We start from the raw sequence: 14,798 nt of genomic DNA on the forward strand, positions 1-14,798 counted from the left end.
ATGAAAGTTCTCAAGCTGTTGTTTGAATTAGTGAATGAACTTCCAAATCTGAAATGGAGACACAGGCTAGGAAGGGCCTATTCCTGAAGGGGTGACAGATTTGACTTTCACGCTCCCCCTATAAGGAGGATGGTCAACCCCTTTGCAGCTCGGTAAACGCCCACACTCTGTGACCAGGTGATGAAACAGTTACCTTGTCTCCTTTCTGGAAATCGACGCCAGGAGAATTCAGCTGTTCCAACTGTCCCGGGGGACCTGGGGGACCCTGAAGACCTGGATCACCCTGGAAAAGATGGACACAGGATAAACAGAATAAGAAGGGCCATCCTCCAGATCTTTACCATTGACAACCTTTGTTAGATCTAGATAGAACAGAGGTAGATTATTTATGTTTGTCAAAGAAATGTTTTATGTAGGTTTTTAGAGACTTCCATGCCAATCTCGGATTCATCCCCAAGCCCACACTGGCAGTTCATCAATAGGCATTGCCATTGATTTCCTCTGGATTCACTTCTCACTCCAGTGAGGAGAGACATCCTAACAGGTACGTGCCTTGTCCCTTGCATGTGGTTCCATGCTCTCATCATCATTGTCTACTTCTGCTGGCTCCTCCAACTCCAGCAAAGTGACTTCTTACATCCTTGTCCCTGCTATCTAGTTATTTCTCTCTAGTCATACGTTCAAATTTGTATCCTATATTTTTCCGATCTTGAGTTACTATTTACCACCGGGAGCAGACTTTTCAGCCCTGAGATTCTTGCCCTCCGGAACACTCTGGCACAGCGTCTGCCTTAAAAAAAATAAACATCCTGAAAACCCATCCCATCCAAGGTGTCTTTATTCAGCTGCTTAAATTCCCTTTATTTCCTGCTTGGTGCCCATCTCTTCCTTTCTCAGGCTCTGAGGTCTTCTCTTACCTGTAAGTTACTGTCCTTTAAGGCATTGCCTCAAAGGTATGAACCAGATTTAGCAAGGAACTGCAGCCAGTATAGCCGCAGGCTATGAAGCAAGTACGTTAATATTAATGATACCAGGTCATGATTACTAATAGGAAAAAATTAAATATCAGTTTACCTTCTCCCCTTTGGGTCCTTGGAAATTCAAACCCATGTTCCCCTACAGCGAAATGGAGGAAAAGAGAAGCAGTAAGCTGATGTATGTAAAGTTTCCTCAATTTAACAAAATGTCTACTTTCCTTCTGTGATCTTACCTTTGGTCCAGGTAGACCAGGAGCACCCTGGAAAAAATAAAGCCGTTTCACAGTAAATGATTTTAACCAGGTAAGATCATAAAAGCCATTCAGATAAAGAGAATTTAGTCCTCCAAGCAACCAAACCCCTCCTCAGTTCAGCAAGGATTATATTGTTTATTTGCCAAATCTTCCCTTGCCACAGTTACTCCTACGAGCTCTCTGCCATCTTAAATGCTGGCTGCAGATATCTCCATCTTTGTTAATCCTGGAACTTGTGACATAAAAGTGTCAACTACCTGGAGCATAGAAGGAGTCCCGAATTTGTCCCAACAGACCCCCCCACTCCCCGCAATTACTTTCACTGCAATTCTACAGCACCACTGTGTGTGTTTAATATTTGCTGACAAGTCCGAGTCCAAAAGAGACCAGTCTAAAGTGAGGAGAGGGGATCCTTCCTACTGTAGCTGTGGATGAAATAAATGTCATCAATCACCAGTGCTGCAGGGCGTGTACACTGGGGTAGGGGAGGGTTGAGGATAGCGACAGTCAGTAAAACCTAACCTTATTCCAACTTTACCTACCGGCTGACCTGGAGGACCAGCTGAGCCAGGTGCACCTGGTGCTCCCAATGTGCCTTGGGGGCCCTGTGAAAGACAGACATTTGTTAGCTTCATGTTTACATCTTATATTCATCAATTGAAACATTCATTCAACAGCCTGTACAAGTTCATCTTGCCAGTGTCGACGTCAAACACTCATGAGTCAGCCTTACTACAGTTCAGACACAGGGTAACATTGCTTCTCAATTACCTCAACAACTGGGAAAGATTTTTTTCTGGCTTTAGCAACATTATAAACAATGGGAAGGAACAGAAGGAAGAAGGAATCAGCATGGAGCAGCAGCTGATATGGGCCTGTGAATGGATGCAGACGAAATTCAGGTTACAGGTGAGGCATGTCCTGAGGATCAACAGAGGATATGAGAAAGTCCAATACTAACCACGGCAGTCCTTCAGCAGGATCAGTTTGACTTGCTAATGGAATGGAGTCGGCTTGACAATCCAATGTCTAGATTCAGAGACAAGTAAATGCCGTGCGCTTACCAATTTCCTGGAAATATTTGCCAGAGGAAAATACCAAAGTGCTTTTAAATCCCCATTTTAACTCTGAGTAGTGATGTCTGGTGGACAAAGTATGAGCAAGTTGCAGACTTCTTTGTCTGGGCAGCATGAGGCCCATAGTGAGGAGTAGAATATTGGGCCAGGTGGCTGTTGGCAGGAACCGGATGATTGGTCCTTGGCACTCAGGCAGGTCCTGAAGGAAGGGGTTTTGGGATGGCCTCAAGATTTTAAAGAAGGATGTTCATCCTGACCCAAGAAAAGTGGAAAAAAATTAAATACGTCCTCTTTGAGGCTCCTCTGTCCTCAACTCCAACCCTCGCTAGCCTTGCCTGGTACAAAAGCTTCCCTACTCAGAACGCTGATTAAAAAAGCAGTAGAGGTTATGAGAGCTTCATTTGTGTATTTAAAGTACTGTGTGGTTTCCACAGGTGTCACTCTCATCTGCTCACAAGAGAAGGTTAAAACTGAAGACTGCAGAAAGGGAGTGAGTCATCGATAAGTAAATATCCTGGGTGATTTTAATTGCTTGGTCTCTGTGTTTGGTCTCTGCTGAGCTAGTAAGCTAACAATTGCCCACTTCTCTCAACCTCAGAGCAGCACCTTCTGCTGCCGTGAAAGAGAAAGATGTTTCTGTTGCATGGTGGCTCCACAGTGGCTGCACAGAGAAATACAGACCTGGTGCATATTCAATGTATATTATATCAGAGGCTAGGAATCATATGGTGAATAACTCACCTCCTGACCAGCTACAAGGCACAAGTCAGGAGTGTGATGGAATACTCTCCACTTGCCTGGATGAGTGCACTCAAAGCTTGACACCATCCAGGACAAAGCAGCCCGCTTCATTGGCACCACATCCACAGGCATTCACTCCCTCCACCACCGGCGCACATTGGCAGCAGTGTGTACCATCTACAGGGTGCATTGCAGGAACTCACCAAGCCTCTTTAGTCAGCTCCTTCCAAACCCACAACCGCTATCATCCAGCAGGACAAGGGCAGCAGACACATGGGAACGCCACCACCTAGAAGTTCCCTTCCAAGCCATTCACCATCCTGTCTTGGAAATATATTGCCGTTCCTTCACTGTCGCTGAGTCAAAATCCTGGAACTCCCTCCCTAACAACACTGTGGGTGTACCTACCCCACATGGCATGCAGCGGTTCAAGAAGGCAGCTCACCACCACCTTCTCAAGGGCAATTAGGGATGCGCAAAAAATGCCCAGCCAGCAATGCCCACATCACATGAATGATGGAAAAAAGTGCAGAATTGATTGTACAAGTCACATACACAGCAAGACTCCCTTCAGTGCAAGGTATACGTGACAAATAATCGTTTGCTAGTACAGAACTTGGGTATTGCTGAAAAAAGAGACATTATTTGTCAAAGCTTTTCAGCTTGCACTCATCAGGACAATTCGCAAGAAAATACCAATGTCAGGGAAATTTATACTGTCGGAGAAGAGAGTGCTGATTGGTTGGCAAGTGGACTGTGATTGGTAGAGGGGTTGCGATGGAGAATGCGCCAGTTGATTGTGACTGACAGTTAACAGCCAAGCGTCATTGTTTCCCCTGACATTGGTATTTTCTTGCGAATTGCCCTGATGAGAGCAAGGTGAAAAGCTTTGACAAAAAAAATGTCTCCTTCTTTGTCGGCATTAGACATAACTGTTTTTGCTCCCTGACTGCAGCTAATGGTAGCAAACTGATGAGGAATTTTTTCCCCTAATAATCACATTCAGATCACATCTGCCAAAAGGTCTCCATCCTGAAATGATAACCTGTTTTATCTTTCAGTCGGATAAAAGATCATCGACTTGACACACTGACTCTGTTTCTCTCACCACAGATGCTTCCAGGCCTCCTGAGTTTTTCCATTTTCAGTTTATTATCTCAGATTTCCAGCTATCAGGTTTTCCTACTTCTTTCCTTCTTTTCTCTCTCTCTCTCTTTGCTTTGGGTTTCAGAACAGGTCCTAGTTGCATTTTAAAACTCCAAAGGCTTAGCCAGGCCAGACACTGAGGCTGCCTCCTTCACATCATTCCTGTCCAAGTGAACCAAACAGTACACATGCGACAGAGACAAGCCCATACGTGAATGCATAATTTTTAAAAATTATTTGTTCATGGGACATGGGCGTCACCAGCAAGGTTGGTGTCTGTTGCCCATCCCTTGAGAACAGTTAAGAGTCAACCACATTGCTGTGGATCCAGAGTCACATGTAGGCCAGACCAGGTAAGCATGGCAGATTTCCTTCAGTAAGGGACATCAGTGAACCAGATGGGTTTTTAATGACAATTGATGATAGTTTTACAGTTACTATTACTGACACTAGCTTTATATTCCAGGATTTTAGAAATTGAATTGAATTTAAATTCCACCAGCTTCCACGGGTGAGATGTGAACTCATGTCCTCAAAGCATTAGCCTGGGTCCTCCAGATTACTAGACCAGCAAAATTACCACTAAACCACCACCTCCCCCAAATTACACAGACAAATCAAACAGAAGTCCCATTTTACCCATGGACAAGTGGTGCTAAATTATAAGAGTTTTAACAGGCAACTATTTTTTATTCAACAGCTCCCTCCAACAGCCGAGACCTGCTCTTTAGATCGTCTCCGCACTGACAGCGATAGTATTTTAACGTGCCTTCAAACACCTTCATCGCCCTAAATACAACATTTACCACATGTCGGCCTCCACGAGAGATCAACTGCAATATTAAAACTGTTGGCCTGAATGGGAGAAATCCCTTCTAAATCAATCTTTTCTTTAGTTGCTTCACTTTTAAGAGTTATATTTGCGGTGACGTTCTGACTCATAACACACTAGGGGAAGTTACCCCCACCACCCCGCAATGCGGGAGTGGGCATGGGCGGGCGCGCCTCCAATCCGGGGGGCACGCCACCATTTTATGTGGGCAGGTCAATTAAGGCCTGCCCAGCGTGACGTCCGCCAAGAAACGCCATGCGCTCCCTGTGCGGGCGGGGGTGGGGTCCCTCAGCCAGGAGTGCGCTCTTACACGCATGCGCGCTAAAGAGTGCACATGTCTCCCTGAGGCAGAGATCAGCTCCTATTTAAAACTTTTAACAAACACGTTTAAAAATTTTCCCTGCCACGTCCATAAGTTTTATTGAAACCTTTCTTAAAAATTTAAATTTAAAGGCCTGCGGATGAGGTTTCATGGCTTCTTCCGAAGCCCTCCAAGGCTCCCGGCCTGCCCGCCAACCTTAAGGTTGGACGGGCATGTCCATTAATGGCTTTAATTAGTTTTTCAATGGCCTCAATTGGCCGTTGACAGGTCAGTGGGCGTGCAGCTGACTCGGCTGCGCCCCCGCCGACCTGAAAATGGAAATGAGGTGGGGTGACGTCAGGAGTTCTTGCCCAATGTCATCCCGTGTCATTGTACCCGTCGTCGAGCGGGTAATGTACCCCGACTCGCTGACCGGAAGATCCTGAGATCCTGCCCTAGAGATCAATCACACACCCATCGATCACATACATCTCCACTTAAACACACAAGAACAGGCATTAAAAGGCACTTGCAAACCATACGTGAGAACAAAGGCAAGTGACTCTGCTACTTACTGGCACTCCAGGGAGACCGGGCAGTCCTGGATCTCCTTTCTGCCCTGACAAATACGATGACAACACTTCACCTGGGTCACCCTAATGCAGGAGAAGGGGAAATAGGAAGAAGTGGTTCACGTTAACTTGAATTTAATGTACAAACAAGAAATACATGTACAATTCAATGTTTTTAGACCCTACCTTAATGCCTGGAAGCCCGGGAGGACCCTGCAAAAGTAGAAACACAGAATATAAAAGTGATCTTGACTCAAGGACAGTTTTCCCCTCAATTGCTGTAGCATTTTATTCACAACAGGTATTTTCTTGGTACTTGAGTTTCACTGATTTTTGCAAACAATACTCGGCCATTTTGTCTTTATTGAGCTTTCTTTCCCTCCCAACTTTCATCCCCTCTTTGCAGCAGACACTGACTTGCTGCAATGGATCTGGATTAACGGGTACACACAAACACACATGTAAATGTACCCACATACATACACATCCACACAAGCATACACACACCCCACACACAAAGACACACCCACACACATACACATCCACACACATACACATCCACACACATATACACATACCTACACCCACACAATCTACACATACCCACATAGCCACACAAGGATAGGTAGGAAAGTATGTTGTGAAGAGGACAATCAAATACACATACTCAGACACACACAAACAAATATACACATACCTCCACCCATACGTACCAACATATGAAATAGGAGAAGTAAGCCATTTGGCCCCTCGAGCCTGTCCACCATTCAATAAGATCATGGCTGATCTGTTTTGAATTCCACTTCCTCAACTACCTCCGAAATCTTTTGATTCCCTTGCCTAAGAATCTATCTCCTATTCTCCTCATTTCTGTCCTGAAAGGGCAACCCCTAATTTTAAAACGGTGCCCCCTAGTTCTGGACTCATTTTTTCCACATCCACCTCCTCAAGACCATTCCGGATCTTATATATTTCAATCAGGTCACTCCTCACTCTTCTAAACCCCAGTGGAAACAAACCCGGTCTGTCTGACCTCTCTTCTTAAGACAACCCGCTCGTTCCAGGTATCAATCCAGTAAACCTCTTCTGAACCACCTCCGATGCATTTACATCCTTCCTTAAATTAGGAGACCAAAACTGCACACAATATTCAAGATTTGGTCTCACTAATGTACTGTATAACTGAAGCATAAGATCCTTACTTCTATGTTCAATCCCTCTTGTAATAAAGGATAGCATTCCATTAGTCTCCTTAATCGCTTGCTGTACCCGCATACTAACTTTTTGTGACTCACGCACCAGGACACCCAGATCCCTCTACACCTTGGAATTCTGCAGTTGTTCTCCATTTAAGTAATACTCCGCTTTTTATTCTTCCTGCCAAAATGAACAACTTCACATTTTGCTACATTGTACTCCATCTGCCAGGTTTTTTTCCCATTCACTCATTCCCATTCACTATCTATATCCATCTCCAACCTCCTTATGTCCTCTTCACAACATACTTTCCTACCTATCCTTGTGTCATCTGCAGATTTAGCTACCATGCCTTCATTTCCCTCAGCTAAGTCATTGATGTAAATTGTATAAAGTTGAGGCCCCAGCACAGACCCCTGTGGGACTCCATTAGTCACATCCTGCCAATCAGACAAAGACCTATATAAGCATACTCTCTGTTTTCTACCAGCCAGCCAATCTTCTATCCATGCGAATATGTTGCCAACCACAGTATGTGCTTTTATTTTCCATAATAACCTTTGGTGTGGCACTTTATCGAATAAGACTTCTGGAAATACAAGTACAGCATGTCTACAGGCTCCCCCTTATGCACAGTGCATGTTACTCCTTCAAAGAACTCCAGTAAATTAGTTAAACACGATTTCCTGTTCACAAAACCATGCTGACTCTTCCTGATTACCTTGAGCTTTTCGGAGTGCCCAGTTATAACCTCCTCAATGATCAATTCTAATACCTTCCCCACAACAGATGTCAAGCTAACTGGTATATAGTTTCCTGCCATCTGCCTCCCTCCCTTCTTGAATAGAGAGGTTATATTTGTTACTTTCCAGTTTGATGGAACCTTTCCAGAATCTAGTGAATTTTGGAAAATTAACACCAACACCTCATTAGCCACCTCTTTTAAGACCCTAGGATGTAGTCCATCTGGACCTGGAGGCTTGTCTGCTCCCAGCTCCATCAGTTTGCCTCATGACTGTAATTTCACCCTCCTCTCCACCTCCTGATTTACAGCTATTACTTGAATGTTTTTTGTATCCTCTATAGTGAAGGCAGAAGCAAAACGTTTGCTCATTTCATTCACCATTTCCTTATTATCTACTATTAACGCCCCATTCTCACTCATTAGAGGGCCAACACTCACTTTACTTACTCTTTTCCTGTTCAAATTCCTGTGGAAATTCTTGTTGTCCGGTTTTAAATTTCTAGCTAGCTTCTTCTCATACCCTAATTTCTTTCTCCTGATTAACATTTTAGTTATTCTCTGCTGTTCTTTGTATCCCGATCAATCATCTGACCTGCCACTCATCTTTGTGCAGTTATACGCTTTTTCCTTAAGTTTGATGCTTTCCTTAACTTCTTTAGTTAACCGCGGATGGTGGGTCCTCCCCTTAGAATTTTTCTTTATAGTAGGAATATAGTTATTCTGAGTATTCTGAAATATCCCCTTAAATGTCTATTGATCTATTGATTCTTTATTGATCTATCCCCAGCCTAGTATCCCAGTTCACTTCAGCTAGCTCAGCTTTCATGCCCACATAATTGTCCTTTTTTAAATTTAAAATATCAGTCTTAGATCCACTCTTCACCATTTCATATTGGATGTAAAATTTAATCATATTGTGGTCGCTGCTCCTAGGGGTGCCTTCACTCTGAGATCATTAATTAATCCTGTCACATTGCACAATACCATGTCTAATATAACCTGCTCTACGGTTGGTTCCAGAATGTGCTGCTCTAAAAAAAAAACTCTCTCAAAAGTATTCTATGAACTCCTCATCCAGGCTACGACTGCTAGTCTGATATTTTCATTTCATATGTAGATTAAAATCACCCATGATTATTGCTGTTCCTTTATCACAAGCACCCAGTATTTCTACTTGTATACTTTGTCCTACATTATGGTTACTGTTAGGGGGTCTGTAGACCACTCCCGCTCGTGACTACATTCCCTACTCTTCCTCAGAGCCTGGCTGATTTTCTTCCCTAAGTGGCTCAAGGGTGGTGAAACCAACTGTGGATCCACAAGCTGTAAATACTTTGAAATAAACAGAGTAACGCATTGGGACAATATAAAGCAGGCCAATAGTTTGTCAGGATAATGGTTTGGACCTTGCAATCCTTCTTGGTGTGGAGTTACTGATCATAGTCCTAGGAGAAGCAGCAGGTAGAGACCCTAGGCAAGGCACAAATAGTCAAAGTGTCACTGAGGCTGCCCTGGTACATGTCCTAGTGACTGATTTGACTGAGACATGGGAAACGTTAGTCATGTCTGTTTTATTGCTGAGAGAGACAGGAAATATATCAAAGAAAGAAAGAGGTCTGATTGCCACAAAATAGGTAAAAACAAAACTAAGTTGCATTTAAGAGTTTCATCACTTCAAGCAGTGGAAGATACCCCTGGACAGTCAGGCACACAGAACATGAGTGCTGCATTGAGCCACACACACTTGCTCATCCTTTATATAGGCCTTCATACCCTGGTTGAGGTGGGTGGACAGGAGCCCTATTTCCAGCTGCTTCCACTGAATTAACTTAATTTGACTCCAGCTCTGTTCCCAGCTTTGACATAAGGTCACTGCATGCAAGAAAGCTGGGAAAATTGCCCAGCTGTACAGTTGTAGATTCTGTCCTTACAAACCTGAGTTCTGTCTGGAGGGGGCACTATCTGTGCAACACTGAGGTGATGAACAGTGGCTGCAGTAGTGGAGTAATTTCAACTGATGGAGAAACAGACCGCTGTTAAAATATGAATTTCTCCCCCTTGTAGAATATCAGTATCAGGCCACCTTCCAAAACACGCCAGTCATTCCCATGAGGCAATCATTTGGAGTAACTAAGTAACTTCCCTGATGAAATGTAGTTATGTGTTGATTAAATCGTTGTTTCACTCTCTCTGCGGCCCTGAAGCGATGTTTCACATTAATGGACATTGGAAGACCCACAGCAGCGGGACAGGAAAATCTGGTGAGCAAAATTTGACTTTTGGCCACTCTCCAAATTTTCCCGTCCCTCCCGTGATGATTCCCACTGCTGGCCGGACTGGAAAATCCCGCCCTGAGACTCATAGGAGTGTTGTAAACTCAGCCCCAAATTAAACAAATTGTAGAATTCTGTTTGATCAAAACCAAAAGCTGCTTATACTGTGGGCCCATTGCACACACAACCCAGGTGCACAGAGGAAAATCTAACATGCATTAAGGAGGTAAATGCATGTTTTTCTGACCGGTCGGATGTGGTTCATGGTGCATCCCAAATGATTGGCACTGGAAACTCTACTGTTTCTCCCTCTATAAGTGACTTTGACAAGAGGCCAAAGAAAAATAACAGTAATGTTTGGTGATGATATCAAATTAGGACACAGGTCAAAGTCAGGTTGGAGCAAGTCACTGTTTGGCGAAGTGGGCATACAGATAGCAGATAAGAACAAGAGAAATAGGAGCAGGAGTAAAGCATACAGCCCGTCAAGCTGGGAAATGGGGCTGAGTTTCCTCTCCCCACCCCCAAACCAGCTAAGTGCTCGACAGGCAGTTTTTTTTATTATTCATTCATGGGATGTGGGCATCACTGGCCAGGCTAGCATTTATTACCCATCCCTAGTTCAGAGGGCATTTAAGAGTCAAACACATTCCTGTGGGTCTCGAGTCACATGTGGACCAGACCAGGTAAGGACAGCAGATTTCCTTCCCTGAAGGACTTTAGTGAACCAAATGGGGTTTTTTTTTATGACAATGGTCATCATTAAACTTTTAATTCCAGATTTTTTATTGAATTTAAATTCCACCATCTGCCATGGTGGGATTCAAATCTGGGTTATCAGAGTATTACCCTGGGTCACTGGAATACTAGTCTAGTGACAATATCACTACACCCATCACTTCCCCGAAGTACAGCCAAAAGTAACTTGTACCTGCTTGGATTTAAATTGGTCAAATGTTTCCCAGCTTAAGCCCATCACCTGGCAAAGTGCAACACCTGGAAATGGGGGAAGAGCCACAGATGAAGGCCGCTGAGGCTTACAGCCATGGAAAAGGCACAGGGAATATTCACTAGAATATAAATGGTTAAGGAGAGGCTTGACAAATGAGTTTCTTCCACTGAAACAGGGGCGATTAAAGGGAACCAAGTAGAGGTTTTCAGTATCTGTCTCCCAGCTCTTTGAAGGTTTTGATGAACTCGCTTTATCAGATAAATACTCCTTACAGTCTGAGATAAACAGGATTGAAGCCATGACGACCAATAGCCACCAGATTAATGTAAGAAAACAAACAAACAGCACAGAGTCCACAAGCAGTTGTTATCTTATTCTAACAGTGTTGAATATGTTTGGGTTCACTCACTGGGCGGCCCTGTGTCCCAGGAAAGCCGGAACTACCTGGATATCCTCGTTCTCCCTGTGTGACAAAAACAAGTACTCATCAACATTTGAAGATATTTAAGAATAAAAAAATAAAAAGGAATAAAACCACATGAAGAAGAGCATACTTTCGTTCCATTGCAACCTGGGATGCCTGGAGGACCTGGAGGCCCATCTTGACCTGGTAACCCCTGTAAGATAAGATGGAAAGTCAACAAATGATATAACTTCAGTACACAAAAAGAAAGAGGGGGTGTAAAAGAGGAAAAGGGTACATTTTCATACAAGCCTATAACATGTTTTATTCAACGTTTCGTATATGTTTGTTTTGCACTAGGGGAGGAGAAAACATGGCAAGGAGCTGAACATTGTTAACTGGGTCACAAGGGTCAAGGGTCATGGACACATGTGGAGGATCGCAGACACCCAAATGGGGGGGGGGTGGGGTGGTGTGTGTGTGTGTATATGTGTGTGTGTGGCAGGCTCACTCAACTTTGAATAAAGTTATATTTTATAACTAAAACAAAGACCCAATGGCTCATTTCATACATGCAGTGTGTGTGGGACTTCCACAGTTTTGACATATGCGGTTTCTCTTGGTGTGTGTGTGCACGTGCGATTGTTTGGCAAGGAGAGAATTAGCTGAGCTGCCTTTCAACAGAGCAGCCTTCTGACACTGAGTGACTCAGTTCACAAAAAAATAACAGGCACAAATAAAATGGCTCTACGACTCTGCTCCTAGGATAAGGGGGCCAAATTTGCCATTACAAACGCAGAGAGCAAATTTACAGATGCCAGCCCTTTGGAATACAGAACGGTGGTGGGATATAAGTAGCCCGCGGTCTTGGTTTCCTGTCGCTGTTAGTCCCGTAATCCCCACGAGAAACTTAGATGAAGGCCCCCAGGCCCACATCTGCCCTGCGCCTTGGTCAAGTAGAGTCAGCAGAGGAATACATGAACCAGCACTGATGAGGGCAGGCCTAGTCTGCGGTCAAAAAGCCTGAAGATAGCAGTGGAGAGGGAAAACTGAAAGTCAATCAGAGTTCCACAGTTTTGAGGTTCCAGGAAACATGAGGTCCAACTTGTGCAACGAGTTTCAAATTCAACACGGAGGGAACAAAATAAAAGAGCACTTGGAGATTAGGGGGCGTAGAAATGAAAGGTCAGAGGGTTTGGGGGTGGTTATGAGTAAATCATTGCTCTGTCCTGTTCATTTTTCTGATGTGAGTAACTTCAAGTTTAATTTTATGAAAAATAATAAATATCCTTTTTTCTCGATTAAGTGAAAAGCACACCATTACACGTAGCAGAAATTTCCAAAAAAAAAAGGTTGCTGAGGTACCATGCTGAGAGGATTAATACTTACTGGAACACCATGGGTTCCGGGAAAGCCGGGAAGACCTGGGGGCCCCTGTCGAACCATGAAACAAAGATGAAGTTAACGGGGCAAAAAATATACCAGCACCACTTTGATAACCTATAGCCACATGGCTAATGAAGAGACAGCAAATCACAACCTGGTCACTTGGTTAGAAAGTGCAACATTCCTTTTGGTCAGATAAGGTTATGTTCTCCATTTCCGTTGGGACATCATTGCCAATGGGGATTAGCCGCAAACTCAGTCAGATTCCTGACCTAAAACGAGCCCAGTTTTCAACACGTTGACAAATCGCCTTCACGGTGATTGGAATTCATAAGTGGGGCACCACGCCTACTCAATCCAGACATTCACCAACTGTTCTCACAGGGGGGCACTCTCACCTCACACCAAATTTTCACCAAGGGGGAAATCACAAGATCACACTAATCAATCACTAAAGGACAACTCAAAGGATACAACAGCACATTCACAAAGAGGGTATGTCAGAGAAAACAGCAACCCATTTACCAAAAGCCTGGCCCAGTGTACACACCATCCATATGTGGGAAAGCAGAGTGCTTATTCAGACATTCAGAACATACCAGAACTTCACAAGCTTTGCAAATATCAAAGTCAATGCTCTCCCTTCAGGACATTGACCCCTGTATCATCACACTGACCTTCCATTCTCCACTCATCAGATAGAGTGGAGCAGAGACTCCCAATATACTGTAACTGAATTGCAATGTTTCAACTCCCCCTGGAGGTCAGAGAGGCATCAACTCTTGGTCTCTGCCCGACTGGTCAACTGAAGTCAATCTGGGTGAACACAAACCAATGTTTCATCTAGCCATGACTAACAGGCACTGAAAACAGCTCTAGCGTCATTTCATTAGAAAACGCTTCATAAAGATGCCTTCACGCTCCTGGCTGTTTTAGTTTCCCTGTGGTCAATCACACTTTCTGTGCCTGTTGCTGTATCCATTTGCAGCAGGACAGGGTTACTAATGTCAATGAAACACACTGGGTAGTCAGGTTGATGCCAGTTACAGATAATGTGGAGTAGTACAACAGCCCAACAGGCAATTGGCAAGTCCTACAGCCCATTTCAAAATCCTGGTCACCTTGACAAGTGCATCAATTGTAACAGTGAATTTACACGTTGCCTAAAGTGCAAGTGTTGCACGATTACTGCAAGCAGAGCTGCACGTCACACAGATTTACAAACGATTCCGACTTGAAAGGTTTGTGCTGGCTCGTTCGAAAACAGCAGAGTGTTTTCGCACAGATATGACGGGGGTAGAGATTTGCCAGCGCACAACGGCTGTAGCACATCCCACCTGATGTATAGCTGTGTATTGAATGGAATGTGTAGCTGCCGACCAATGAGTTACCACCCACTATTGCGTTGCTGAGATGAGTTTTAACGTCAAAGTGTTTAAATTTGGCACCGGTTGGAGGAGAGCCCTCTATCGGGCCTCAATCACTTACCCTTATTCCTTTAGGTCCTGGAAACCCAGATGGTCCAGTGTCGCCCTGAGAGAAAAAAAGAGATAATTAGAACACCTCTTGCTCCATAGATAGAAGCCACGACATGTCTCACACCTTTAGTTGATCCGGGTTTATGAAGGGCAGGGGTCAAGCTTAGCTGTGAAGTCCAGCAGCCTGCAGACACCATACACCTGGGCCCAGCAGCCCCCTGACACTCATTACCTGAGCTCTCCGATGAAGAATGGCCGCTGGGTTGGGATGCCAAAGGCTGCCAAGACCTGTGGAAACAAACATCTGTCCGTCCCTTCAGAAGATGGTAAGATGTCAGTTCAATATGAAGGCAAGTACCAGAGATAACATATTTTAAAAACAAAAATCACAAACTGCCTTTCCCTCCTCAGAGACCATCATTTGGTCATGTCAAAGGTCAAACTCGTGCACTCGTTGACGTTCGG

The 14,798-nt window shown here is 44.2% G+C and overlaps 1 protein-coding gene across 3 annotated transcripts in view; it reads right to left on the reverse strand.

Moving 5' to 3' along the window:
- The window catches only part of col4a5 (collagen, type IV, alpha 5 (Alport syndrome)), a 375,390-nt gene that overhangs the window by 130,303 nt on the left and 230,289 nt on the right, over positions 1-14,798 (reverse strand). For all 3 annotated transcript variants that reach the window (XM_041195247.1, XM_041195248.1, XM_041195249.1), the window contains 10 exons: positions 14,344-14,388; positions 12,859-12,903; positions 11,621-11,683; positions 11,476-11,529; positions 6,086-6,112; positions 5,903-5,983; positions 1,774-1,836; positions 1,211-1,237; positions 1,075-1,116; positions 194-283 (listed from right to left, as the gene is read on the reverse strand). In XM_041195247.1, the coding sequence (XP_041051181.1) occupies positions 194-283; positions 1,075-1,116; positions 1,211-1,237; positions 1,774-1,836; positions 5,903-5,983; positions 6,086-6,112; positions 11,476-11,529; positions 11,621-11,683; positions 12,859-12,903; positions 14,344-14,388 (537 nt within the window). The remainder of the gene's footprint in view (positions 1-193; positions 284-1,074; positions 1,117-1,210; positions 1,238-1,773; positions 1,837-5,902; positions 5,984-6,085; positions 6,113-11,475; positions 11,530-11,620; positions 11,684-12,858; positions 12,904-14,343; positions 14,389-14,798) is intronic.

Source organism: Carcharodon carcharias, chromosome 9 (assembly GCF_017639515.1).
Source record: "Carcharodon carcharias isolate sCarCar2 chromosome 9, sCarCar2.pri, whole genome shotgun sequence".
NCBI classification, from domain to species: Eukaryota; Metazoa; Chordata; class Chondrichthyes; order Lamniformes; family Lamnidae; genus Carcharodon; species Carcharodon carcharias.